General features: G+C 52.5%; 1 protein-coding gene across 5 annotated transcripts in view; it reads right to left on the reverse strand.

Moving 5' to 3' along the window:
• Positions 1-26,008, reverse strand: part of COL26A1 (collagen type XXVI alpha 1 chain) — a 181,004-nt gene that overhangs the window by 127,927 nt on the left and 27,069 nt on the right. For all 5 annotated transcript variants that reach the window (XM_058569078.1, XM_058569077.1, XM_058569074.1 and 2 more), the window contains exon 2: positions 6,445-6,567. In XM_058569078.1, the coding sequence (XP_058425061.1) occupies positions 6,445-6,567 (123 nt within the window). The remainder of the gene's footprint in view (positions 1-6,444; positions 6,568-26,008) is intronic.

The raw sequence follows: 26,008 nt of genomic DNA on the forward strand, positions 1-26,008 counted from the left end.
GGTTTACTGTGAGGTTAATAGGCTCTGTTATTGAAGCCTGCTGTGGTGATGTTGTCTATTGCTTTCAGCCCCAGATACGGTGACACGTGGGGAGACAGGAGCATAAGACATAGTCCCTGCTTTAAAGTGCTCCCAGGGCCCTGCTCCTCCCAAGTTCCTTCCACCCTGAGGCTCTGCTCAGGGAAATCAGCCCAGCACAGACTCCTGCAGCATGCAAATGCTCCAGAAAACTACGCTGAAGAAAAATGACACTAAGAAGCATGATAACTGCCCTGGGACAGGGCTATACAATCCTGAGCCTTTTCTTATCTCAGCAGCACCCCTCTCCTGTATACAGGAGGAGGTCAACAAATGTTTATTTGCAGGAGGAAGGGAGCTGGGCCTTGAAACCTCAGGAGCATCCTGATGGGATCTGATTGGGATGGGCCAGAGTCAAACCCAATCCAAATGCACGGTGACGTTGGGCAAGTTCCTTTGCCTCTCTGAGCCTCAATCTCCTCATCACAAGTCTGTAGATCAGTTTATAAGACACGGACCTTCCTCCACAATGATCTGCATTCACAGTTCACCATCATGCACTCACTGTGCACCAATTCAAAGTGTTCTGACATCTTTGGTCTCATTTCATCCTCCTGGCACTGAACCATCAATTCAGTAACATCTCCTGAGCCCCTGAACACCAGGCGCTGGGGGTACAGACATGAGGGAGACAGCCCTTGCCCTCTTATGGCCCCGAGGACGGTGGGCAGGGCAGACGATGGACAGACTGACCCGAGAATAGACGCTGTGTGTCAGAGAGTGACAAGTGCTAAGAAGAATAAAGCAGGATAAGGGGCTGGAGAGGGGCGGGGCGGGGGCGTGGAAGGGAGGCAGTGGAGCAGAGAACTGAATCACATGGGGAGACGCAGCTGAACAGGCGAAAGCTGTCTGAGCAGAAGGACAAGCAAATGTGGAGGCCCCACGAGGGACGGAGCCTCCAGGCCAGCAAGCCCTGTGTGGCCAGAGCCCAGGGAGCGGAGGAGCCTGTGGAAGGCTCTGGGGTCAGGAAGGGAACAGGGCCCATGTCACACGAGACCTTGGTCGGCCACAGAGAGGGATGTGGACTTTAAGTGAAATGGAAGCTCCTGGAAGGTTTGGAGCAGGGCAGTGAGAGGATCTGAAAGACGGAACTGGAGGGGGCCAAGGGCGGAGTGGAGAGACCACCGAGGGGGCTGCTACATATACGATGCCTCTTATGTGTGAAACCAGCAAAACGGGGACTTGAGAATGCACGTGGTACCCCAGGTCACCAGGGAGCTGGTGACAGCGCTGCAACCCCGTCCTTCCTCTGCCGCCTGGCCACCATCCCCGAGGCCACGCACTGTAACTTAGATAGGAGTTACTGGTGAGAAAGAAAAGTGTATTAACTCCTCCTTCCTTAACAAATAATGATAACAGAAGGAGCAAGGATAAGTAAGTCCAGAAACACAGAATTCCTCTAAAGAACGAGAATTAAGCTCTACTTAAAGTTCCTGCTAACCAAGTTTTGAAGGCAAAAGGAAGGCTCATGACAAATGCATGTCTGCTCTGATGGGACATTCTGTTCTCAGCTCCTAAGGCCAAGGAGAGGGAGAGAAGTCCCCAGGGGGCCTGGAAACACCCATACTGAAGACAAGACCCCAATGCGTCTGAAACGGTGTTTTGATAATTGCTTAAGTCACAAAGCAAAGGGCAGTTGTGAAAATTAATGATCATTTGAAATTTTCTCAGTCGAGGTCAGCGATTCAGTAGTTAGCTTGTTCTGCTTTTCTTAAAGGTGGCTTATTGTATTTAAGAAGTATAAAAACCTCAACCTGTAATTTTGACATTAAGAAAGCCAGCCCTTCCTTCCAAGGTTTTTCAGTAGAGGGAATCCTGACGGTTCATTTTCTAAACCCAAATACGATACAATGGCGCACAGGCGTGCGTGTGTGTGTGTGTGTGTGTTTTGCTTCCACCTGGTAGCTGACTGTGGGCTGTACCCAACACATAGGATTGTGGCTGAAGTCCAGTTTGATTAAAATCTGTAGGAAAAAAATAGGAATACACAACTTTTCGAGTTTATGTCTCAACTCTGAAGACAATATTAGTTCGTTGAAATCAAATTCCATATCTTGAAAAGAGCTGTTTCCGAACTCGGCTCCCCCCAGGCAAAAAGCAAGACTGGTGGCAGTCAAAACTGTGGGGCAGAAGCGCAGCCGCACTTCTCAGGGTCTGCCTCCCAGGCCGGCCGGCCGGCTGCTGTGTTTAAGGAGCAGGGCAGCCACTCACACTGAGCTGGGAGCTGAGGTCCACCCTGTCAGGCCACTTACAGACCAGATTCCGAAGACCCTTTTTCTCAGAAGATGCTCCCAGGATCAAGAGGTGGTGACCTGGTCATCTGAAGCTCCCTGCTGATGAGAAAGGCTGGAGGGTCTTGGAATTCAGCTCCTAGGGGCACAAGGGAGGGAGGGAAAGGGGGGTCCCTGTGCCCTCTGCTGAAAAGGAAGGGAGGTCGGTATCTTTTTCTTCATTACGAGTCCACTGGCCATCCCTCCAGCACAGCATTGAAAGCAGTCCTTTCCGTTAAAATTTGAAAGGGACATACCCATTTACTTAGCCGTTCCCCTTGCAGAAGGAGCTATATAAAAACACTTGTGTACAATAGGGACCTCAAGTTAAGAACCTCTACTATTAAAAAATGATGGAAATAAAAAATCACCATTTGGCAAACACCATAGTAATAATTATCGCAAGCAAGAATCATCAACCGATGCTAAAATTAGCAGGTGAAAGTAGATGAGAAACAGGATATTTGTATAGACTCAACATATCTCCCCACAAGATACTTATAAACGACAAAGGAAAAATAGTTACACAACCGTGGAGAAATCTGGCAGACTTGATCACCAATGATCACCCAGTGATCAAAGTTAACATCACCAGTAATGAGACGTGTCGATGTGCTGTACCTCTTAATATGCTGCGCTGAGATGGGCACCACATCGCTTGCACAGTTAGTTTCCTTGCTAAAAACACATAATCTCAATCAAATCACAAGGAACATCAGACAAACCCAAATGGAGGAACAGCTTCAAAATAACTAGCCAGGGCCGGCCCCGTGGCTTAGCGCTTAAGTGCGCGCGCTCTGCTACTGGCGGCCCGGGTTTGGATCCCGGGCGCACACAGACGCACTGCTTCTCCCGCCATGCTGAGGCCGCGTCCCACATACAGCAACTAGAAGGATGTGCAACTATGACATACAACTATCTACTGGGGATTTGGGGAAAAAAAAGGAGGAGGATTGGCAATAGATGTTAGCTCAGAGCTGGTCTTCCTCAGCAAAAAGAGGAGGATTAACATGGATGTTAGCTCAGGGCTGATCTTCCTCACAAAAAAAAAAATAATAATAACTAGCCAGTGCTTTCACAAGTGTTAAGGTCATGAAAGACAAAGTAAGACAGAGAAACTGTCCCAGATTGGAGGAGACTAAGGAGACAGGATGACTTAAATGCAGACTGGGATCCTGGACTGGATCCTGGACCAGAGAAAGGATATTAGTGGGATGGTTGGCAAAATTTGAATAAGGTCTAAACTTAGTTTATAGTATTGTATTATTGTTAACTTCCTTGTTTGGATAATTGTGCTATGGTTATAAAAGATTTTAACCTTAGGGGAATGCTACAGACTGAATGTTTGTGTCCCCCACAATTCATATGTTGAAACCTAACCCCCAACCTGATGGTGTTAGGAAGCAGGGCCTTTGGGAGGTGATTAGGTCGTGAGGGTGGATGGAGCCCTCACGAATGGGATTACTGTCCTTATAAAAGAGGCCCACAGAGCTCCCTCACGCCTTCTGCCACGTGAGGACACAGTGAGAAGACGGCTGTCTATGAGCCAGGAAGCAGGCTCTCACCAGACACCGAATCTGCTGGCACCTTGATCTTGGATTTCTCAGCCTCCAGAACAGTGAGAAATAAATGTTGGTTGTTTAAGCCACCCAGTCTATGGTGGTTTGATATAGCAGCCCAAGTGGACTAAGACAGGGAAGTTGAGTGAAAGGTAAAGGTATACAGAAACTCTGTTTACTACTTTTTGCAACATTTTTTAAATCTAAAATTGTTCCAAAATAAAAAGTTAAAAAAAAAACACTTGTAACAATGTTAAAATATATATATACTATGATGCTGATTGAAGTATAGCCTGAAATAGCTAAAACTAGGAAACCACTTAAATAGCCATCAATTGAGGACATGGGAAATAAATGATGATCTTTCCTACAATGGAATATTACACACCTGTTAAAAATGAAGTGGCTCTATGGGAACTGATTGCAAAACATTTTTGCAGGGAAAAGCAAGTTGCAGAACAAAGTAACATCATCTGATCTTTGTTTAAGAAAATATGTATTTATGTATAAGTGGAGGAAAAAAATCTAGAATGATACACTCAATAATAATAATGGGGTTAGGGAAGTGGACATGAGAGAGGAGAGAATGCTCATTTTTTTACCTTATTCAGTGCTGTAATGTTTGGATTTCTTTTTTACAGTGAGTATATATCACTACCTTCACTATAACAACAACAATTCCGGCCCAAGGCCAGAATCTCTGCCACATTTGTCAGTCCCACCAGTTCACACTGCAGGCTAAATCTGGGCGTCAGCTCCACACCCAGGGGGCTGTAGGGGGCAGCACTGTGTGGGCACAGGCCCTGACTCATGGGCTCACTCTCCATCTTTAACAATGAAAACATACCCAACTTATGATGATCCTATGATGGTGAATTTTATGTGTCAACTTTGCTAGGCCGCAATACTCAGATATTTGGTCAAATGCAAATTGATGTTGCTGTGAAGGTATTTTTTTAGATGAGATTAACGTTTAAATCAGTAGACTTTGAGTAAAGCACGTTACCCTCCATAATGTGGGTGAGCCTCATCCAATTAGTTGAAGGCCTTCAGAAAAAGACTGACCTCCCCTGAGGAAGAGGGAATGCTGCCAGCTGACTGCCTTCCAACTCAAGCTGCAACATCAGTTCCTCCCTGGGTCTCCAGCCCATCAGCCTACCATGCAGATTTTGGACATGTCAGCCCCCACACTCACATGAGCTAATTCCTTAAACTCTAACAATCTCATACATAAATATATACACACACACATTCTATTGGTTCTGTTTCTCTGGAGAACCCTGACTAATACAGACCCTGTACAAAATGTCAATCCAGGGGGGCACAAAGTGCTCCCTTAACACAGAGGAAGAGATGAGATTTGGAGTTTGAGGAGGGTGGTCCCAGGCAGAGAAGGGGAAAGGTCTTTGAGGTAGAAACCCGGGGCTGGACAGGTGTGGGGGAGAGTGGGAAAAGGAAGCCACTCCCTGGAGCTGGAGCACGGCCTGGAAGAGGAGAGGATGGGGAGGTGGGCGAGGTGAGGGTCTCAGAGACCGGGAACGTTGGGCTACACGCTTAGATCGCTCCCTCTGAATGCTGAGGAGCTGCTGAGGGCTTGGGGGAGGAGTGGTGAGAGAGGAGGGACTGTGGAGGGGCAGGGCTGTAACACGGGTGGGTCTGTGAGAGACGCAGAGCTGTGACAGGGGCAGGGATGAATGAGAGGGGAAGCGCGTGAGAGGGGCGGGGCTGTGAGGGGGCGGGGCTGTGAGGGGGCGGGGCTGTGAGAGGGGCGGGGCTGTGAGAAGGGACAGGGGACGGGCTGTGAGAGGGGCGGGGCTGTGAGAGGGGCGGGGCTGTGAGAGGGGCGGGGCTGTGAGAGGAGGGCTGTGAGAGTGGTGGGGCTGGGAGAGGGTGAGACTGTGAGAGGGTGGCGCTGTGAGGGGGCGGGGCTACGAGATGGGAGGGGCTGTGAGGGGGCGGGGCTGGGAGGGGGTGCTGTGACAAGGTGGGGCTGTGAGAGGAGCAGCGTCTATGAGAGCGGCAGAGCTGTGACAGGGGCCGAGGTGAATGAGAGGGGAAGGGCCGCGAGAGGGTGAGGCTGTGGGAGGGGCGGGGCTGTGAGAGGGCGGGGCTGTGGGAGGGCGGGGCTGTGAGAGGGGAGGGGCTGGTGGGGTGGGCGGGGCTGGAGGCAGGCTGGATTTGCAAGAGCATCATAGGCCCTCATTCTCCTCTGTAGCCCCAAGGCTGGCTGGTTCCTTCTTCAGCGACACCTGGCCCTTCCCCACCCACTCCGTCCCCTCATCCCACTCATTGACCATTGCCGGTTTCTCCCCATCAATCAGCCACTGGATGGTGAGGTTCTGTCAGGGTGGGGAGCACGTCCTTTCATCTTTGCACACACACCCCCCCATGCCCTGTACACAGAAGGTGCTCCAGAAATGCATGTTCAACTCTTGTTTCCGAGCGTCAACCCGCCTCCCCCGGCAGCTGTGCTGGGGTTGGATTCATCCCAGGGAACAGAAAGGAAGGGCAGAGCTGGCCAGCCCCATGGCCTTTACCTCACAAGGTTGGCGCAGGGCCCCGGCCACCGGCAGCTCTGGTACACACGCTGGACCACCGTCTCCGAGCCATTCTGCACCTGGCAGGACACCGTCCGTGTCACCGTGTGATGGCACCAGTGCCTGTGGGGAGAGCAACAGTCACGTCAGCCCTGTCTGTCCCTGAGGTACCGACTGCCAGTCAAAAGCACATGCTGGCCTAGAAGGGGCCTCTCCACAAGCCTGGGGGCGGGGGGGGCTCGTTCTCTTGGGTAAGGGGCCCACTAAGACAAGGTCTAAGGGGAAGAGAGAGTACCCACATTCCTCGGCCACCAAGCCCTGGCATCATTTCAGTCACCAAACACTCCATGTGGAATCAATGAAAAAGGCTGAACGCCTGTCCCCGGGCCATCACACTCTGGAGGGGAGACAGACGAGACGCTCACAATGCACAGGAACACGGAGTCATGAATACAACCACATGATGAGCACAGGGAGCTACGGGGACGGAGTGGGGCACCCAACCCAGGTCCTAAGAAAGGCCAACCGGCTGAGTACTGAAAGATAAGAGTCAGTGACCAAAAGTGGAGGCAGTGAGAGGGGTCAGCATCAGCAGAGCAGGGAGCAGTGTGAGCAAGGGCACGGAGGTGGGAGAGACACGGCTTGTCCAGGGACGCATGTGTAAGTGGACATGGCCAGATGGCTGGAGGAAGGGGAGGAGCTGGGAGAACGGGAGAGGCATGGTACCCACCAGGCTCCATGTGGGTCTTATCATGAAGGCACTGAAGGACTCTGAGCAGGGGGATGACCCGGATGGGTCTGATTTTAGAAACGTCCCTCTGGTGCAGCGTGTAGGAGGTGAGGAGGCCTGAGCTGGGGCATGGTAGTGGGGGGGAGGGGACATATGCAGACAATGTGGTGACAGGATCAAGATGGCAGACAAGCACATGCTCCCATCCCCAGATCCCAGAAATTTAAAATCTAAAAATAAGTCCCTGCCATGACATCAGCAAGATGGTTGGGATAGAGGTTCCCCACTCACATCTCCCCTCAGTAACAATCATTTGCAGCCATCCACAGACAAAAATGCCTTTGTGGAAGCTTTGGGATTTCTGCAAACCATATATCCGATAAGGGGTTAGTATCCAAAATATATAAGGAACTCATAAAACTCACTAGGAAAAAAACAAATTCGGATTAAAAATGGCCAGAGGACCTGAGTAGATATTCTTCCAAAGAAGACATACAGCCGCCCAACAGGTATATGAAAAGGTGCTCAACAACACTAGTCATCAGAGAAATGCAAACCAAAACCACAATGAGACATCACCTCACACCTTTAGGATGGCTATTATCAAAAAGACATGAGATAACAAGTGTTGGCGAAGGTGTGGAGAAAAGGGCCCTGGCTCACTGCTGGTGGTCATGTGTGATCCAGGAATCTCACTTCTGGGTATATATCCAAATGAAAGAAAATCAGTATCTTGAAAAGATAGTTATACCCCCATGTTCATTGCAGCATTATTCACAATAGCCAAGATGGAAACAACTTAAATGTCCATTGACAGACGAATGAATACAGAAAATGTAGTATATATATACAATGGAATATTATTCAGCCATAAAAAAGAAGGAAATTCTACCATTTGTGACAACATGGAAGAACCTGGAGGACATTATGCTAAATGAATAAGCCAGACACAGAAAGACAAATACTGTATGATCTCACTTAAATGTGGAATCTAAAAATGCTGAACTCATAGAAGCAGAGAGTAGAACAGTGGTTGCCAGGGGCTGGGAGTGGGAGAGATGAGGAGGTGTCGGTCAAAGGGTACAAACTTCCAGTTATAAGATGAATAAGTTCTGAGGATCTAAGGTACAGATTAGACCTATACATGGAGATTATAGTTAATAATACTGTATTGCATGGTTGAAATCTGCCAAGAGAGTAGAAGATCTTAAGTGTTCTCACCATAAAAAAAAAGGTAACTCTGCAAGGTGATGGGTGTGTTAATCATCTGTGGTAATAATGAACAGGTATATTAAATCATCATGTTGTACACCTTTAAAAAATCACATTGTACAACCTAAATACATACATTTTTATTTGTCAACCATAACTCAATAAAGCAAGAAAACAGGAAGCAAGTGGGCCAGAAATTTTGAGGAATCCTTCAGAGACTAAGTGGGACTAAATTGAAGGAGGAAGCCAGAGGGAAGAGGACTGGAGCTAAATGTGAGTGCGAGTTAGCAGCAGCAGATGTGGCTAACGAGATGGGGGAGGGCCCCGGGGTGACTGTCAGAGGACCACAGCAGAAAGAGCCAGCCAGACAGGACCCAGATCCCTCTCCTGCTGGGTCAAGAATCAATGGATTCGCCTGTTTTGAGGCTGGTGTGGTCAGAGTGGGAACCTCAAAAGCTGGTGGCCTCCAGAAGAAACAGACACCCTCTCAAGGTCAGACAACTGAATTCTTGCACACTCTTTCTCTACCTTGCACCTGTAGCACCAACCCTCCAAGAGGAAAAGCAGCAGCAAACAGACAAACAGAGACAAGCCGATGGAAAACCCCAAATACCAAGAATTTCAAGTCATTTGAGAAAAAAAGGCCAATACTGTGAAAGAAAGGCACCAACTCAACAGACAAGACATCACACCTCAGGACAAAACAATTAATAAAGCTAATAGATGGAGACAATTTTTAAAGCATAATTAATGTCCTCAAAGAGAAAAGAGAATTTTTCACTCATAAAAATATTATGAAACGGAAAAACTAGATATCTTGGAAATGAAATGTATGACTGAAAATAGAGCGCTCAAGAGATGGGCTGAAAAGCAGAAAGGACACAGCTGAAAGGCAAGCAGCTGGTGAGCTGGAAATCTGAGCTATGACTTTCCAGGGATGCACTGCAAAGGGACAGAGAGATGGAAACTGTGGGAGAAAAGGTGGGACCTAGAAGACAGACCAAGTTCCAACATAGATACTTGAAAAAATAATAAAAAAATTTCCGAGAGCTGAAGAAAGATGTAAATTCTTAATTTGAAAGGGCCCACTGAGTGCTAAGTGAGATAAACAAAAACAGACAGACATACTGTGGTATCATATTGTCATCCTCATACTCAGGATGAGGAGAAACTACCAAACACTACAGAAAGAAAGGAAAACAGATTCCCAACAACAAATTGAAATCAGATTTCTTATTAGCAACATCAGAGTCAAGAAGATAGTGACACAATTGCTTCCAAGTTCCGCGGGGAGATATTTAGAACCCAGAATTCTATACCCAGGCAAAATTTTTCAAAATTTTGACAATTTTCTAGGAAATTTTATATTACTGCTATTGGCACAGTCAAAAATGCCATAGAAGGAAATGAAAAAACAGTCAAAAGTCGATCCCTCTTTCCAAAGGCACCAAGAGACCTAGTTCATAACCTGGTTCTGCCACCAACCTGCTGTGTGACTTCAGCAAAGTGATATGTCCTCTCTGAGCCTCAGTTAAATAAAAAACTCTACCTCTCAAGGTTCTTGTGAGGACTAAATGAGCACATCCAGGTTAATGGTGTGTAAATCGGGAGGCACTACATAATTCAAGTTATCGTTATTGATTTGCTGGCTATCAAAACCCCACAATGTTTATAAGAGCTAAGGATTGTCCTTCCTATTTTGCAGATGGAAAAAAAAGTCCTGGGAGGTTAAACCTCATTGCCCATAGCCCAGACCAGAGGCTGAGCTGGGAAGGGAATCCAGCCTTCCTGCCCACGGGACCAGCAGGGTCCCACCTACCCAGTACAAACCACAGCTCTTGCCTCTGCCAGCAACTCTGGGAAACTAGGTCTGGAAATTGTGTGAGATATCAGCCGCCTGGGCCCTTCCTTCCTCTCTACCAGGGAGCATGGGCGCCATCTTAGGCATTAAGTGCAATTCTCTTCAGGACGAACTACCGTCCAATCCAGGTTCAGTGCTCCACCCGAGATCCGCGTCTGCGGGTCTGGAACAGACCGACTGTCCAGCCATCTCAGAATCGCTGGGTCAGGACTTTCTATAGGGAAATGAGCTGTGAATTGGAAAACACTTTCAAATGCTTCGATTCATCATCTCCAGACACTGGATCTTTTAATGGGCTGTAAATGGCTTCCCAAAATCAAAACCTGGCCAACAACAACAAAGAAGGCAGGCGGAGACAAGGAAAGAGGGCTCCCGGCCTTTCCAGATGGAATTAAAAACCACGTTCATCTCCAGACACCTGAGGTTCCAGGAAATCTTGCTCCCCGGGGAGTCAGGCTCCCTCTTAGGATCCCTGTGTCCTGAGCTAAGTCTACGTCTTCTACCCATCCCCACCCCAACCATCCATGGTGGGTGCATAGTGGTGGGTGAACAGGGCTGTATGGGCTGCGAAAAATCTCCACCCAGAGGCTGGCTTGGGAGGAGACATATGTCCCTTTTACGGCCCTGGAAGGACTTTGGGAGTGGTCCTCAAACGGCCTGGGAAGTGAAGGTGCCCTCAGCGCCTTCATCAGAATGGGAAGGGACTGGAGTTATCTCTGAGCATCATCTCAGCAACAGCCCTACGTCAGCTCCTCTCCCCTCCCCAGCTGAGCTCGTGGAGTGCAGGATGGGAAACTCTCTCCCAGCCTTGGGGACGGATCCGCTCCTCTCCAGGTCCTTGTCTTTATGAGAAGAGGCCCACTCCTGAATGGGGAACAGCGACTGACCTGGCTAAGTGTTTGTCTCAGTGGCTTGGCCAAGCTGTGAAATCCTTAATTTAGGGTCCTTTGGGAAAACAAGTGCTAAGTGGCTTCAGGAAATTATGTCATGATGGAATGGAGGGGCCTCTAGGGCACCCCCAGCCCATGCTCACCTCTGAACAGAACTAACCGACAGGTCTCCGATGCTGCCTGCCACAGGGGGAGCGCCACTGCAACCCCAGGACCCCGAGTCTGAACCAAGCCCCTGGGCTTTGAGGGCCCTCCCCCTCCGTGAGGAGATCTCCCCTTCCATGAGCACCACCCAGTCTGCCCCCATTTCCCTGTCCCGTGCTCTGCTCCACCCCGACGTGGAGTCACCTCAATGCTTCTTCTCAACCCCAACATATGTGCCCCACTTGCCTGGACAGTGTCACATCATCATGGTCCATGGGACACCTCAAAACACACCATTTCAATCTGTCCGGTAATGAACCCATCACTAACCAACCCCAACTCAATCCATCTCGGTGACCAGCACCACTAAGCTCCAGGTCTCCTTACCCGGAAACCCCCAGGAGCAAATGGCCCGAGACTCCACCTTCTCCTTCCCTCCCTCCCCACTGCCAACTAGCCGAGGGGCCAGGCAAGTCTACCTCCTGCACCCCTCCCCCAGCCCTGGTCCCACAGTCCTGATTCTGGGCATGTTCATCTTTCACCCGTCAGCCTCGCCCCTCCTGGTCTCCCAGCCTCCCGCCCGGTCTCCCTGCAGTCTTCTCTACGTGCCACTAGAGGGCGCTCCCTAAAACACAAATCTGGCCCTGAGGCCTCCCCTGTTGAAACCCTTTCTTAGCTCCCCATCATGACCCCAGGGCTCCCACCCACCTCCCTGGTGCCACCTTCCCCCATGCTCCATCTCGCCATTTACACTGTCACGTTGTCCTCCCTGGCATGCCATCCCACATTCGGCCAACTCTTACCCTACCAGTGTGCATTCAGGCTCTGGCCTCTCCAGGAAGCCCTCCCTGACCCTCTGGCCAAGAAAGGACTCCTGCCTCCTGCTCCACAGGCCCTGTGCACACCTCTATCTTAGCCCTCATCATACATATACAGACAGGCTCCTGGGGACATCAGGCCTCATAGAGCTGTGCTGATCTGACCCCAAACCCCACATCCCAGAAGCTTCTCCCATCCACATTCACTCACTCACCAAACACTGCGCCTCAGGCTCTGCTACGTGCCAGGCCCTGAGCCCCGGCACGGTCTGCTCCCACAGCTGCTCAAGGCTGGGGGTGTCCAGTTTCAGGCCCCTCTCCACCTGCCCCTCATCGTTCTAATTACCTGGCCACCCCCTGCCCGACCCCCAGAGAGGCCAGCTCCAGGGGGTTGCCTGCCAACTGGGCTCAAGAAGCTTTGTGAGAATGAAGGTTGCAGCCTGAAGACAATGGCCAAACAGATGGAAATCCAGATGACTGAGGCCACATCCACAAAGCAGTGTCCATGGGGCCTTGGTTGGTCCCCAGAGAGATGCAGGCAGAGGAGCCAGCTCCCAGCCTGTACGAAGGAGAGAAGGGAGAACTCTGCCGCAAAGAGTCAGCCCGCCTGCCTCCTGACCACACAGAGACTCTCTCCCACAGGCAGACTCAGACCCAGCACCCCAGGACCCATTTTTTGATTGCAAAGCAGTTTCACATACTGTTATGAGCAGAACTGCGCCCCCCCAAAATTCATACATTGAAGCCCTAACCCCAAGTATCTCAAAATGTGACTGTATTTGGAGATAGGGTCTTTAAAGAGGTGATTAAGTTAAAATGAGGTCATTAGGGCAGGTTCTAATCCAACATGACTGGTGTCCTTATAAAAAGAGGAAATTTGGATGCAAATATGTACAGAGGGAAGACAATGTGAAGACACAGGGAGGAGGCAGCCATCTGCAAGCCAAGGAGACAGGCCCCAGGAGAAACCAAATCTGCCAACACCTTATCTTAGACTTCCAGCCGCTAGAACTGGGAGGAAATTCATTTCTGCTGTTGAAGCCCCCAGTCTGGGGAGCTGTGTTATGACAGCCCTAGGAAACTAACACATTCGTGACCTCATTTAATCTTCTCAACAATTCTCACGTGGGGACGTTGCAGAGCTGGAACCTGAAACTTTGGAGGAGACTCACGGTCATACGAGGAGTATGTGGTCAGTTTAGGTCTTGAATTGCAAACCCCATGCGCATCCACCTTGCCAATGAGGATGGCAGGTGGTTGGAGAGCAAATACGATGTCGATGTCGCCAATGTCTCCGGGCAGGCCCTTATTAGCCATGTCCCCCAGGGGACCATCTCACATGCAAAACAGGAAGCAGGAGGAACAGCCTCCACCCCATGTGTGAAACCATTAGGACAACGGCTGAGGGCAGTTCAGGCCACAGCAGGGCTGATGGCATGGGCTCCCAGCCGGTCCCGCTCCCCGCCCCCTCTCTGTGGCTACCTGTCAGACCTCCCATTCATCCGCACACAACCCTGGGCAGTAAGGACTGTTATTATTCCACTTTACAGATGAGGAAACCAAGGAACAGGGAGAGGGTACATAACACATCCAAGGCCACCCAACAAGTCAACAGGCAACCAAGATTCAAGCTCAGCTGTTAGCCACTTGACTACATCACAGGTAACTTGAAGCTCACCGCAGAGCACCTGCGTCTTGGCAAATGGTGGTCTCTTCCCGTGGGGCCGTGCCCCTGCGCTGCACACCGTGATGGAGGCAGCGGGCTGCTGCTGGAAAATGCGGAAGACTAGGAGCTGGCAAACACAGGGGCCTGGGTCTTTGGAGAGAGTCGGGATCTGAGCTAGATCTCCCCAGCCCGGAGCCAGGAGCCAAATCTAACCACATGAAACATGAGCAGGCGAATGTGGAGTCCAGCACTGCAGCCCAAACCCAGCGGACGAGCCGCAGATGGGGCGTAGCGCTTCTCGCTGATGACAGGTTCAGCGTGAGTCACTGGTGTGAGCCGTGGCCCCCAAAACGCAGAGGGACCCTCAGGCTGTTTCAAGAGCAACACAGCATCGAGAACACCCCTGCTCCCCGCCCCCGCACTGTCCCACGTGTGGTGGACGCCGGGCTGTGCCACCCGGAACCCCTCAATGAAGGGCCAGAGGTCTGCCAGCAGGTCTTATTCAGTGGTCAGCCCTCCTGGTACTGTCTCAGCTGCCCAGAGCTCTTCCCGGGGTGGCCCCTATCCAGTGCCTGGCTGTCAGGACAACTCTGAAGGTCTATTCTAGCCGCAGAGCCCCCCAGGAAGTGGGTGGTAGCTGTCATGGGGCCTGCATCATGGCTCAACGTCTCCTGCACACTGCTGCTTCTGTCCCCTCCCTTCCACAGACATCAGTCCTAAGAGCCATCCCTAATACGCATCCTCCATGTTGGACCCCATGGCAGAGTCTGCTTTGTGGGGACTCAACCTGGTGTCTGCCATGAGCTCCAAGAGAAAAGAGACAAACTGACATCAGGTGCACTGGGAAGACAGGGCTGCAGCCATGGCCCCACCATCAAGAGGTGACAGGGCTGGGAGGAAAGGGAGGCTGACCTGCAGAGCAGTGAGCGTCCATGGGAAGAGGACAGGTCAGAAGCCCAAGATTTGGGCAGGTGGAGGGGAAGGCCCCGTGGCCCTTGGATTCACATCTGCCCTCTCCAGCAGGCGAGGGCTGCCGGCCATGGGTCCTTCAGACATACGGAGCAGAAATAAGCCGAGGGCTATGGTGGGAGAAGGCAGTTCTGGGGCTCCAGACAAGACTTGTTCATGTGGCCCCAGAGGGCCTGGATTCAGGCCACAACATGACGGCTCTTAGGAGACAGACTTCCACTCAACCTAAGCAGGTGTCTGCTCCCAGGAGAGCCGGCCACGGGTGCAACAGCTGCCCACAACGGTTGTAGTGGGTGCCCATCCTGGGAGGGGTGAGCAGAGGCAGGACACCCACTCGGTGGGTGGAGGGTGAAGATACACCATCAGTCCATGAGGAGCTGGGAGACTCACCCTATTGGAAAAGAGGCGGTGAAAACACAGAAGGTTTTTTAAGGAGAGGGGAACTGGGTCAGTGGGGTTCCAGGAGGCCCCTCCGGTGGAGGGAAGGGGCAGAGGCTGGAGGCTGAACTGGGTTCAGATAAATGGACACGGTCCATGAAGGTGCTCATGGCTGCCGCTGCACGGCAGCCCACCTAGAAGTCTGCTCCCTCATCTGTCCCCTGTTCAGGCAAACTGGGTCTGAATCGGGCCAACCTGTGGACGGCACACAATTTCCCAACACAATAAGTGTGTCTCCATGGCTGATGTTTCTCTCCATCTCTCATCCACCTAAGCACTGTCCAGAGTTACAGTTTTGTTTATATAAGGATAACTGACTGTACGTTATACTAAGTCCTGATCAGTTTTTTTTGTGTGTGTGTGTGTGTGTGTGTGTGAGGAAGACCAGCCCTGAGCTAACATCCGATGACAATCCTCCTCTTTTTTGCTGAGGAAGACTGGCCCTGGGCTAACATCTGTGCCCATCTTCCTCTACTTTACATGGGATGCCGCCACAGCATGGCTTGCCAAGTGGTGCGTCGATGTGCACCCGGGATCCGAACCAGCGAACCCCGGGCCACTGCAGCAGAGTGCGCGCACTTAACCGCTTGCACCACCGGGCCGGCCCAGTCCTGATCAGTTTTTAGGGCACAAAACCCAGTAGGAGTGTTTGCATAAGCAGAGAAATTTGCCTGTGTTTCCTCACAATAGTTTTTACTGGAATTGTCCATTTCCAGGCAATACTAGGGAGTTTAAGTAAATGTCAGGTCGCTGACTTTTGGAGGGGAAGTATGCCGATCTGAAAGCACTGGGGCAGCGGACCCAATCTCTGCAAAAACAGGAGGACGAGGACACGGACTCCAGGCCCAGCACGGAGGCCCGACAGGAGATGCGGAGTATGGGTTCGTGTCAGTGGGGGGGGGAGCCAGCGCACCCCTAGAGAACACGGCTGTACTGCAGGCAGCCTCTCGGCCTCCTCCCACTTCAATACTGTCTGCACTCATTCTCTAGCACCTTCCACGGCAGCGGGGAGTTCCGGAGGCCTCCGCCACCTGACAGAAGGCTAGAAAGAGCCCTGCATGGAACATCAGCCACTTACGGATCGAATTTCCCATTCCAGTGGGGGCAGCTAAGGGAGTATATGATTTGGCCGAACAGACTGTGTGGTTTTGAGCATTTCGAAAAGATCCACAGCTTCTCCCGTGGAGAGGAGCGCCACAGTTGAAAAGTTGTCAGAAGACGGTGCCAGATGCCATCCATGGGACCAGCGTTCCCGCACACGCTTCAGGAAGCCATGTGCTGAGAAAGGCTCTGGCTACGCAGAACCCACCACCACAACGGGAACCGACCGGCACTCTTCCCGAGGGCCCACCGTGCTCTGGGAAGGCGCTCTGCGCTGGTTCGGAAGGCCAATGGTTTCCATGTCCAGCATGGACTCTGATGCATTTGGCCAGCAAGTGACCTCTGCAGAAACTGGAGCTTTCTGGGTGTCCAAGACCGGGACAGGACAGTGGTGGTCCTCGGTGGTCTTTCTCAAATGTACCATCTCTCAAAACCTCCCACTGACTTGGATTCTGTGGGGACAGACCCACGAATATGCACATATGACAGGCTTCCCGGGGACGCTGATGCCCACCGAAGTAGGGAACTTGAGGGAATCAGAAACTAAAGCAGGAAGAAGAGTAACCAACGTTTCCTGAGCCCTTACGAGGTGCCCGGCACTGTGGCCAGCCTCCGACACTGCTCCATCCTGTCATCCTGATCAGACTCCACAAGGTAAGAACTCTTCCCACGCCTGTGTTACAGAAGAGGTCAGACAGGCTAACACACTCCCCCCAAAAGAAAAGTGTGTGCTTAGCAACAGGCGTGGTGACCATGCTGGTGAGAGCCCGCTCTCTCCTCACAGAACACACTCTGAGTAGCACGAAGGAGACGGCCTCCTTCTGGCCCAGTTCTGTTTCCCAACACAGAGAGAGACTCTGGCCCAGCTCCTCTGTCCACTCCAGGCCCCAGCAGGCCCAGCTGCTTTGGGTCAGACACTCACCCCTGGTCCAGTCAGCTGTGGGGGAGTCACATGGTACAAAACAGGGGGCCTAGGACCCCCAGTCACAGGCACTCTGGGAGACCGTGTCCTTTAGAACAGACTGAGAGAGGCAGGCACATAACTGACCTCTCATATATGACAGGTGTGTCCCCAACAGTCATCTCCTCCTCCTCCTTCCTTGCTAACAGACCCCTGGTTTTCTTAAGACTCTAGGCATCAGTAAGTTCAAGAAAGGTAGGCAGGATCATAATCTCATTGGTTGAGGCGTGGGCATGTTCACTCAGTTCTGGTCAATGAAAGTAAGAGGAAGTTGGCTGAGGGGCTTCTAGAAAACATTATCCCCTATGGGGGAGGAGGAGATGCAAAAAAGATAAGCTCATCCATATTTCTGGACATAGTTGTGTGAGGACGTGATGCCTGGAGCTGTGGCAGCCATATCAGAGCCATGAGGGAAGACAGCCTGGGGAAGGCAGAGCAAAAGGCATGGTCCCTGAGCATGTGATGCTGCCAAATTGGCCAACCCTGGAGCCACTCATGTATTACTGTGTGAAATATTAAATGACCTTGTTGTTTGAGCCCATGTCAGTAGGGTTTTTATGACTCACATCTGAAAGCATTCTAATGGAAACAACCTGCTGTCAAACAGTACTATCAAGGCATAAGAATGTGAGACCAGGAGGCCTAGTGCGTGTCCTACTTGCACCGCTTACCATCCAAATGCCTTTGGGCATGTCTCAACTTCAGAGCCTCAGTTTCCTCACCTGCAAAATGGGAGGCCACCTTCTGAAACCTGCCAAAAGTCTCAAGAGCAATAACATCGGTATGAATGTGGTTTGTGGACTGCAAACCTGTAGGCAGAGGGTAGATGTTACTATTAAACCATAAATGATTGTACTTCATAATGGAAATATAATCATGATCCTGAACTCATTCAAACTCTTCTGGAACAAAAGAAGACTGTGGTCTCTACTCATATGGTCTCTGTATTTTCTTCTCCACTAGGTTATGGACAGTCTCACAGACCCTATCGGGGTCAGTGAGTCTGACTGCTCTGGCTTGACCAGCCCCTTGGTGTCACTTCCATAAACTTCAGCCTAGTGTGTGCCTCGGGACTCCCACCACTGACAGCCGGCTGAGGTGCTGCCTCTGGATGGCGTGGGCCAAGGTGGCATCACCCACCAATTCCACAAATTTTCACGGAGCCCCTGCCTCACGCGAGGCCCAGACAGGCTGTGTGGCCCCTGTGTGCCCTCACACACTCTGGGATGGTGGAAAGTGCCCAGGATGTGGGTGGATCGGGAGAGCCAGGTTCCAGTTCTGCCTAGCTGAACTGGCTTCACAGCACCTAAGCCCCGACTGCCCCATCCATGAAATGGGAATAATGCAGCCCGGGATCCACAAAAATATATGAACGCGTAAGCAGTTTGTAACTTGTACAGGAACATCAGTGGTAATTACTGTCATGGTTGTTATTGTAAATAGGTATAGCCAAGGCCATACAGCTGGTTGCTGGGCAGGGAGGTCCAAACTCACTGGAACATTCCCCTGAGGATCCGGCCCCTTGGAACTCGGAATGCCAGTCTCTGAGAGTCTTAGCTGCAGCATTTCAGGGGAGGAATGCTTCCTCAGGAGGGAGGGGACACATGGAAAGGCCACCCCTCCGAGGCTCCCGCTGCTCCAGTGTGCTGCTGGAGGAGTCCCCCACTCTGGGAAGCAGACAGGCTTTGTTTAGGTATATTTTCCAAAAAGCGGCTCGCTAGGGACTTGGATGGAGAATTATGAAAGTTTTGCACGGCAGGGGGTCTTGCAAAGATCATCTCATTCCAATCCCCTCTCCAGAGGGGAGAGAACAAGGCACCAAGGCCCCAAGGTGGCAAGGCGAGCTGGTGGCAGAGTCGGGACGAAAGCCAGGACTCCTGTTTCTAATTTTCTCCCACCCTCCTGCAATCAGCGGGGAGACTGGTTCCCAGTGTTCACTTGAGAAAAAAAGACTGATAAGAATCTGAGGAATGTGACTGCTGAAAGGGCCTGCCTGTGGAATTCGGCATTTGATACGCGCTGGAGGAGCGCACACAATTACAGGCGAGCCAGTCTCCCTGAGCAGAGCACCTTCTGGACCTGCGTCCGTTTCCAAAGGAACGGGCTCTGGGCCTAGACTCCGGGCCCCGCCGGGTGGCACCCCTGCAACCTGCAGCTGTCTTTGGTCTCTGAGGCATTCCTCGGTTCCCCTGCAAAGGACAGGCCTTGGAGAACCTGAAGCAACTGGGAATCGGGGGAAAGAACTCGGCATTCCGAATTAAAGCCTGCTGTTTATGAAGTCCACCTTTTCTTCTGGATTGCCACTTCTCTTCAAACTTGCCTTTTCTTCCTGCCTCCTAGAGGCGTCTTACTGCTGCACGAATTGTCAGCAGCACACTAAACCCCCCAACAGGTAGGCGGAAACACTGGTTAAACTCCACTGGATCCTGCACTTTTCGTCTGAGATGAGCCAGGCGGTTCCAGAGGTCTTCCTCCCAAGAGCTTCCAGAGCCCTGGGCTGGGGGTCCAGCTGCGGGAATGGCGTGTGGCCCTGCACAGGCCCGTCCCCCCCTGGGCCTCCGCCTCCATCTCCTCGTCAGCAGATGCAACAGGCCAGGCAGCAGTAGAGCTGGGGCGCTTTGAGAGGCCACCACGCTCACCTGGGCAGAAGGACCCAAACGATGCTAAGTCGTGCCCAGAAGTCAGTCGGGAAACCAGACTGGCCGAGCCAGTGGCCTCTTCCTGTCCTCCAGCTGGCGAGGGCCAAGGTACCACCCCACCATGGGGCAGGAGGTCAGGGAAAACCTTAGCACCATGCCCTCTCCAGGCAGGTAGTTCTGCAAACACCTGGGTCGGCAAAATCACCCCCAAGCCAGGGGCTTGGTGAGAATTTCGTGCAAAACCGAACAACCTGTGTGCGGCACGTCTGGTGCAGACACGTGCTGATGTCCACCTGCCCCACGTGACTGCCGGCTTCCGGAGGGCAGACACCCTGACCTCCCGTCTCCCGGGCACCTGGCCCATGTTTAGCACAGGGTGCACGTGAGTAAAAAGGCGTTGAATGAACAAGTGAATGAAGAAAGGAGGTGCAGAGATGGTGTGGACTGAGGTCTAGGAGGGACAGAGCCCACTCCTGCTGCCACCCCCTGAGCATCTCCTAACTGAGCCCTGTCTGGCCCTCCAGTGGCCCCCCCGGGGCTCCCCTGTAACTGGGCCCCTGCTACCCTGTACCCGGGCTGAGCTGTGCCCCTCCTCTCTCTGGGCCTTCAGCCCACAGTAGCCTCTTCCGGGAACGCCCCCTCCCTCTCCATCCGGCCCCTCCTCTCTCACATCTCTGCTATCCCCTCGGGACAAGCTTGGCCCTCTCCTTTTGGTCTCCCCAACTCTGCCCCCCACTCACAGCCACTGTACCCCCCTGGGCACTTGTGTGCTCACACCACCACCTCTTTCTCTCTCTGGTCCCAGAGAGCAGAAACCCACTCGACTTGTCTCTGCACAGCGGTGTCTGCATGGAGTGGGTAGTAAGTAAGATGTTTGCAAATGAGTGAGTCAGTAGAAGAATTAAATGTACGTAAACTGTGTATCGGAAGAAACAACTTTCAGATTCTTACTCTCAAATTTTAACATACTTGACCATCCGATTACTTCCCATGGGAAAGCGTCTTTGAAATTAGAATGAAAGCTCATTAGAAGCAGGATTCCTTATCCAAATATTTGCTTTACCCACATTTGGAGACTGCATAATATACGAGGGAGGAAAAGCTGCAAAGTGCAATGCACAGATGTGTTCGAGAAAGAACTGTGGCTCTGACTGGGCAGCGCACCAAGAGGGGCCCGCCCTTTCTCTGACTGTCATATGACCGTGCCCTCACCCCGAGGGCACCCTCAGCAGCTGGGGTACCACGAACGGGAAGGGGACATGCAGCAGGGGTCCCTCCCTCTCCCTCCTTGCTCCACTCTCCTCACCTGTAAAGCAGGCATAACCCGAGGCATCTGGGACAGGTGACAACCCCTGTTCACAATTAGAATAATAACAATGCCACAAAGGGCCGTTGAGGGAACTGAATGATTCAGTCCTGTGGGGCACTGGGGAGGGAACTGAATGATTCAGTCCTGTGGGGCACTGGGACGGGCGGGCACTCGATAAGTTCTCAAGAAATGGCAGCTTGTTTCGTTCCCACTCATTATCCGCGCCTCCCGGGACTGTAATCAGGCCTCGGAGGGACGAAGCACCTGGATGTCCACTGTATCCTGTTAGCTCTACACACATCGTCGTCTCTAATCTAGAAGATTCCAACTCTGGATGAGTATTTTAGAGCCCTGCCCACACCCCGGGGGCACACTGTCCCACCCCCCCACCCTCCCCCACCCCCCCACCCCCGCAAGCAGCCTCCTCCACCTTCCCCAGGGCTGAATGGCCCAGTCCTCCCACACCCACTCCAGCCAGGAAATTGATCAAATCAGATCAATGACAATTCGATTACCCAATTATGACCTAACAATGAAGGGCCTCAGATCAGCAAAGGCCACACCCCGCCCCAGTGGGGTCCCTCCAAGAACTCTACATGCTGCTTTGGGGAGTGGCAACAATTAGGGAGGGAATTGGGGACACGCTTCCCAAGGCACAGACAAAGGAAGCAGGGATGAGAGGATCACTAGCGCACAGCACGACGTAAGCCCTCACACGTAGGGGCAGGGAGAAAGGCTGCTCCTGCTGCCAATCAGTGCTGTGGCGGGGCAGGAGGCGAGAACTCAGACACCCTGGAGACGGCTCAGGCCTCTGTGACCCGCTGACTTTCAGGAGGTCCCAGACGGTCGAGCATCGGGTGGCGTGTGGATTGGCCTCCGTGCACCCAGGAAGAGGCACCAGGGGACTTGGTTGCTGAGGAAGCTCAGGAGTCTGTATTTCTGCCCTCTTTGGGGGAAAATCACCGGCCTGTAATCAGGAAACGGGGATCTCATGCTTGTGACTCCTTGGGTGACCTTGGGGGAGTGACCCCTAATCTTCAGTCTTCGGTCTCCTCATTTGGAAATGACAGGCTCGAGCAGAAGCTCTCCAGCTCATACGCACCAACAGACTGTAAAATGGGGACGGCAGGAAACTTCCCACATGTCCAGCAAGAGGAGAATGAAAAAAGCATGGAACCCACACAATGGAATACTACACAGCAGAACAAAACTGACGGCTGCCTCAAGGCGAGTAGATCTCACAGGCACAGCGTTGATCAAAGAAGATAAGACAGCACGAGTGTGCACCGTACAATCCTGTTCACACGAAGGCCAAGAACCGCAGAGCTGTGCTATGGTGAAGAAATCAGAATAGTGGTCCCCTCTGGGGGTGCTACCCAGGCAGGGGGCTGGACATGCTCTCTCTCTGGACCTGAACGGTGGCTACTTGAGTGTGCACGTACGTAGAAACTCATCAAGCTGTAAGCACTTTACTGTATTTAAGTGATGCTTTGAAAAAAAAAAGTTATAAAAGAAAGAAATAACAGGAAAGGGCGATTCTAAGCCATTTGGTCAATTAACATTAAGCCCTCTCTAGGCGCCAGACTGGCTGACGGAGCTGACAAGGAGACCTGCGATCTGGGGAGAGGACACAGGTGATGCAAAGGACCCCAGAAATATGAGGCAGGTGACAGGAACAGGCAAAGACCTGGGCTGCTAGGAGCCCTGAGGAGGAGGTGCCCGGCTCTGCTGGGGAGGGATGGGAAGGTCAATGCCCCCCGGCCCAGGGCCTCTGACGCCCACAGCTCACCCCGGCATCCATGGCCTCCCAGCTGTCTTTACTCCTTGCTCCTGCCCCTCCTGGTCTTGCAGCCCTGCCGACCCAACAACGCCCTAGGCCTGGGCTGCTGATGGAACATCCCCCAACCACACAGGGTGGAGGCCCCAAGAGCCACAGCCCTGCCAGGGCACAGCCCTCCATGCTGCTGGCAGTCGGTCTTCCCGACCCCCCTCCTTTCCTCCCGCCTGCAGGCAGCAGCGCCTCCCAATAGCCCCGGAAGGCTGAGACACAGGGGAGCACCCCCCGGCCCCGCTTCCTCCCCAGCCCCTCCAAGCTCCCCTTCCTGATCACGATCACCGGCCTTAGGGAAGCAGGTGCCCTCGCCACCTCTCAGCCCACCTGGATCAGGAGGCTGAGCCAGGAGTCCCCCACCTCCCAGCACCCTGATTTCCATGCTGTCATGTCTATTCTCCACGGGGTCTCACTCCAGCGATCCGCACTCTCCGGGGTCTCCCATCAAACCTGGTCCCCACACCCCAGGATTACTGGCTTTCTCTCTCCTCCTCTTCTTGGGGGCCACAGTTCTCAACAGAGGAGTCCACACCCCCAGACAGCTTCCTCCCCGTGGACTCACTCCCGGCCTGCTGGACCCCTGTGCCCTCCCCTCCACCAGCTACCCCTGCATTGTCCAGCCAGCCTCTTCGTCCTTCTCTTCCTCAGCCTCTTGGTGACATACACCTCTCAGTCCCTGCCTCCCGAGTCCCCCTCCTGATTCTCTGAGCTCCACCAGCTCCTGCTTTTCCTGGGGCCCCAGGTCCCGTGAACCCGTCCTCCTCCTGCTCTGTGCCCTCCTTCAGGGAGCTCATCCACCCCAGACCTCTCCTGGGAAGGCCCCGGACATCCTCAGAGGGCGTCCCAGCACCGCACCGGCCCACAGCGGCACGGCTGCCCTTCCTGTGGCCCTTCTCCCGGAGCAGCACCATCTCCAGGCATCTCCTCTGGCCCCTCGCCCGCACTGTGGCTACGTGCTGCCGCCTTAGCACCACTTGGCCCCTGCCTCCCCCCCCTCACTCCTGCCGCCCTCAGGCCAGGCCTCCCAGGACACAGGAAATCCTGCTTCCTCCAGGCCCCCACGCTGGCGGGGGGAAGGGACAGAACAGACCAGATCGTGCCCCACGACGTGGTACCCCCAGCATCCAGCATCAGCCTGACTCCGAGTAGAGGCTGAGGAACATTCATGAGGAGGAGGGCCATTCACAGGGGCCTAAAAGCTCTGGAATCCCCGGAGGAGCAGCTCTGTGGGGCGGGGAGGGAGGATGAGGATGGAGAGTGAGCCGGGAAGAGTCAGACCACGAAAGTCCTTGAAGCCACGCACCAGGTTGGAGCCTTGGCCTGAGGCCAGGGGAGCCATCAGAGCAGTTTTTAAGCAAGGGCAGGATATGAACAGAGCCAAGCTCCAGAAAATTTTCTCCAGCAGCCCTTGCGGGCTTGACCCTGAGGCTGAGACCCCACCCGGAGGCTGCAGCCTCCAGAGAACCCCGAGCTGCCTGGTCGAAGGCAATCCCTCGGCCCCCTTTGTTCTCAGCTGTGATTGAAGGCAGATGTCCCTCCGGTCGGGCAGCCCACCTTCCCCTCACCTTTCCCCTCTCATCTGGCGGCTTCGCCCAAGTCCTCCAGGCACTGCAGGGATAGCCACAAGAAAGGCACAAAATCACCGGAGAGAATTTGCAACTCTCCCTGGGCATCCGGCAGAGAGACACTCTTTCAAGTTCCTGGTTTGTTTCTGCAGAGCCATTTGCGCTGCAGCCCCGCTGATTAAAGGGCTTTCCTCCCAGGAACCCCTGCAGACAGGCGGTTCCCACAGAACAACCGGAGGGGCGGCTTCTGCACCTCGCCGGGTCCCGGGCATGGCTGCCAGGGCCGGGCGGCTAATGTGCTTCTATTTGATTGTGGGTTTCGCAGTGGGATCAAAAAAGAAAATTAAATCCATCGAGAGCTGCAGAATGCTCTGAACCAGGCCACCCCACAGTTGTACATGAAAAAGCTGAAAGCTAATGACTTGCAGTTTTCCTGCTAGAAAGGTTTCTTTTAATCAGTCCTGTGGTAGGATTGCTGCGTTTTGGGTTAGAATTCCTCAGGAAAAGGTTTTCTCTGCTCCAGAGGAGACCTCACAACAGGACATTTGGAACCATACGAAAGCGAAGCCCGGAAACCTGCTTTTTTTCTCCTAAACCACTTTATTGAGGCATGGTTGACATACAAAAAGCTGTACCTATTTAATGGATACAACTTGATGATTTCAGAGATCAGCATACACTCCTGAACCATCACCACAGTCTACGCCATAAATATATCCATCACCTCCAAAAGTTTCCTCCTGCCCTCTTATTATTATTATTATTATTTTGTGATAAGACCACTTAACATAAGATCTAGCCTCTTAGCAGTGTTTAAGTACACAACACAGCGTTGTTAACTGTAGGCACTGGTCTGTACAGTAGATCTCTAGGGCTTATTCATCTTGTAAAACTGAAACTTTGTACCCTCGACTAGCACCTCCCCATTTCCCCCTCCCCCCGACCCCTGACAACCACCATTCCACTCTCTGCTTCTGTAAATCTTGCTATTTTAGATTCCTCATATAAATGGGATCATGTAGTATTTGTCCTACTGTGTCTGGCTTAGTACACTGTCCTCCAGGTTCATCCATGTTGTCACAAATGGTGGGATTTCCTTCTTTTTTAAGGCTGAATAATATTCCGTTGTATGTAAATACCATATTTTCTTTATCATCCATTGATGGAGGAAAACCTGCTTTATGGTGACAGAAAGTTCTGGCAACAGCCCAGACGACCGGAAGTTCTCCTGCTTTCTGATCCTCAGAGACTCAGAGTCAGGACACGGGTGCTGTGACCACACTATAGGTGAAGACTGTGGTTGAGAGCGGGGACACGGTGCACTCATTTCCTGTTGCTACTGTAACAAATGACCTCTAACTTGGTGCTGTACAAGGATACACGCTGATTACCCTACAGTCTGGAGGTCAGAAGTCCAAAGCCAGTCCCAC

The sequence above is a fragment of the Diceros bicornis genome, chromosome 26, assembly GCF_020826845.1.
Source record: "Diceros bicornis minor isolate mBicDic1 chromosome 26, mDicBic1.mat.cur, whole genome shotgun sequence".
Classification (NCBI taxonomy): Eukaryota; Metazoa; Chordata; class Mammalia; order Perissodactyla; family Rhinocerotidae; genus Diceros; species Diceros bicornis.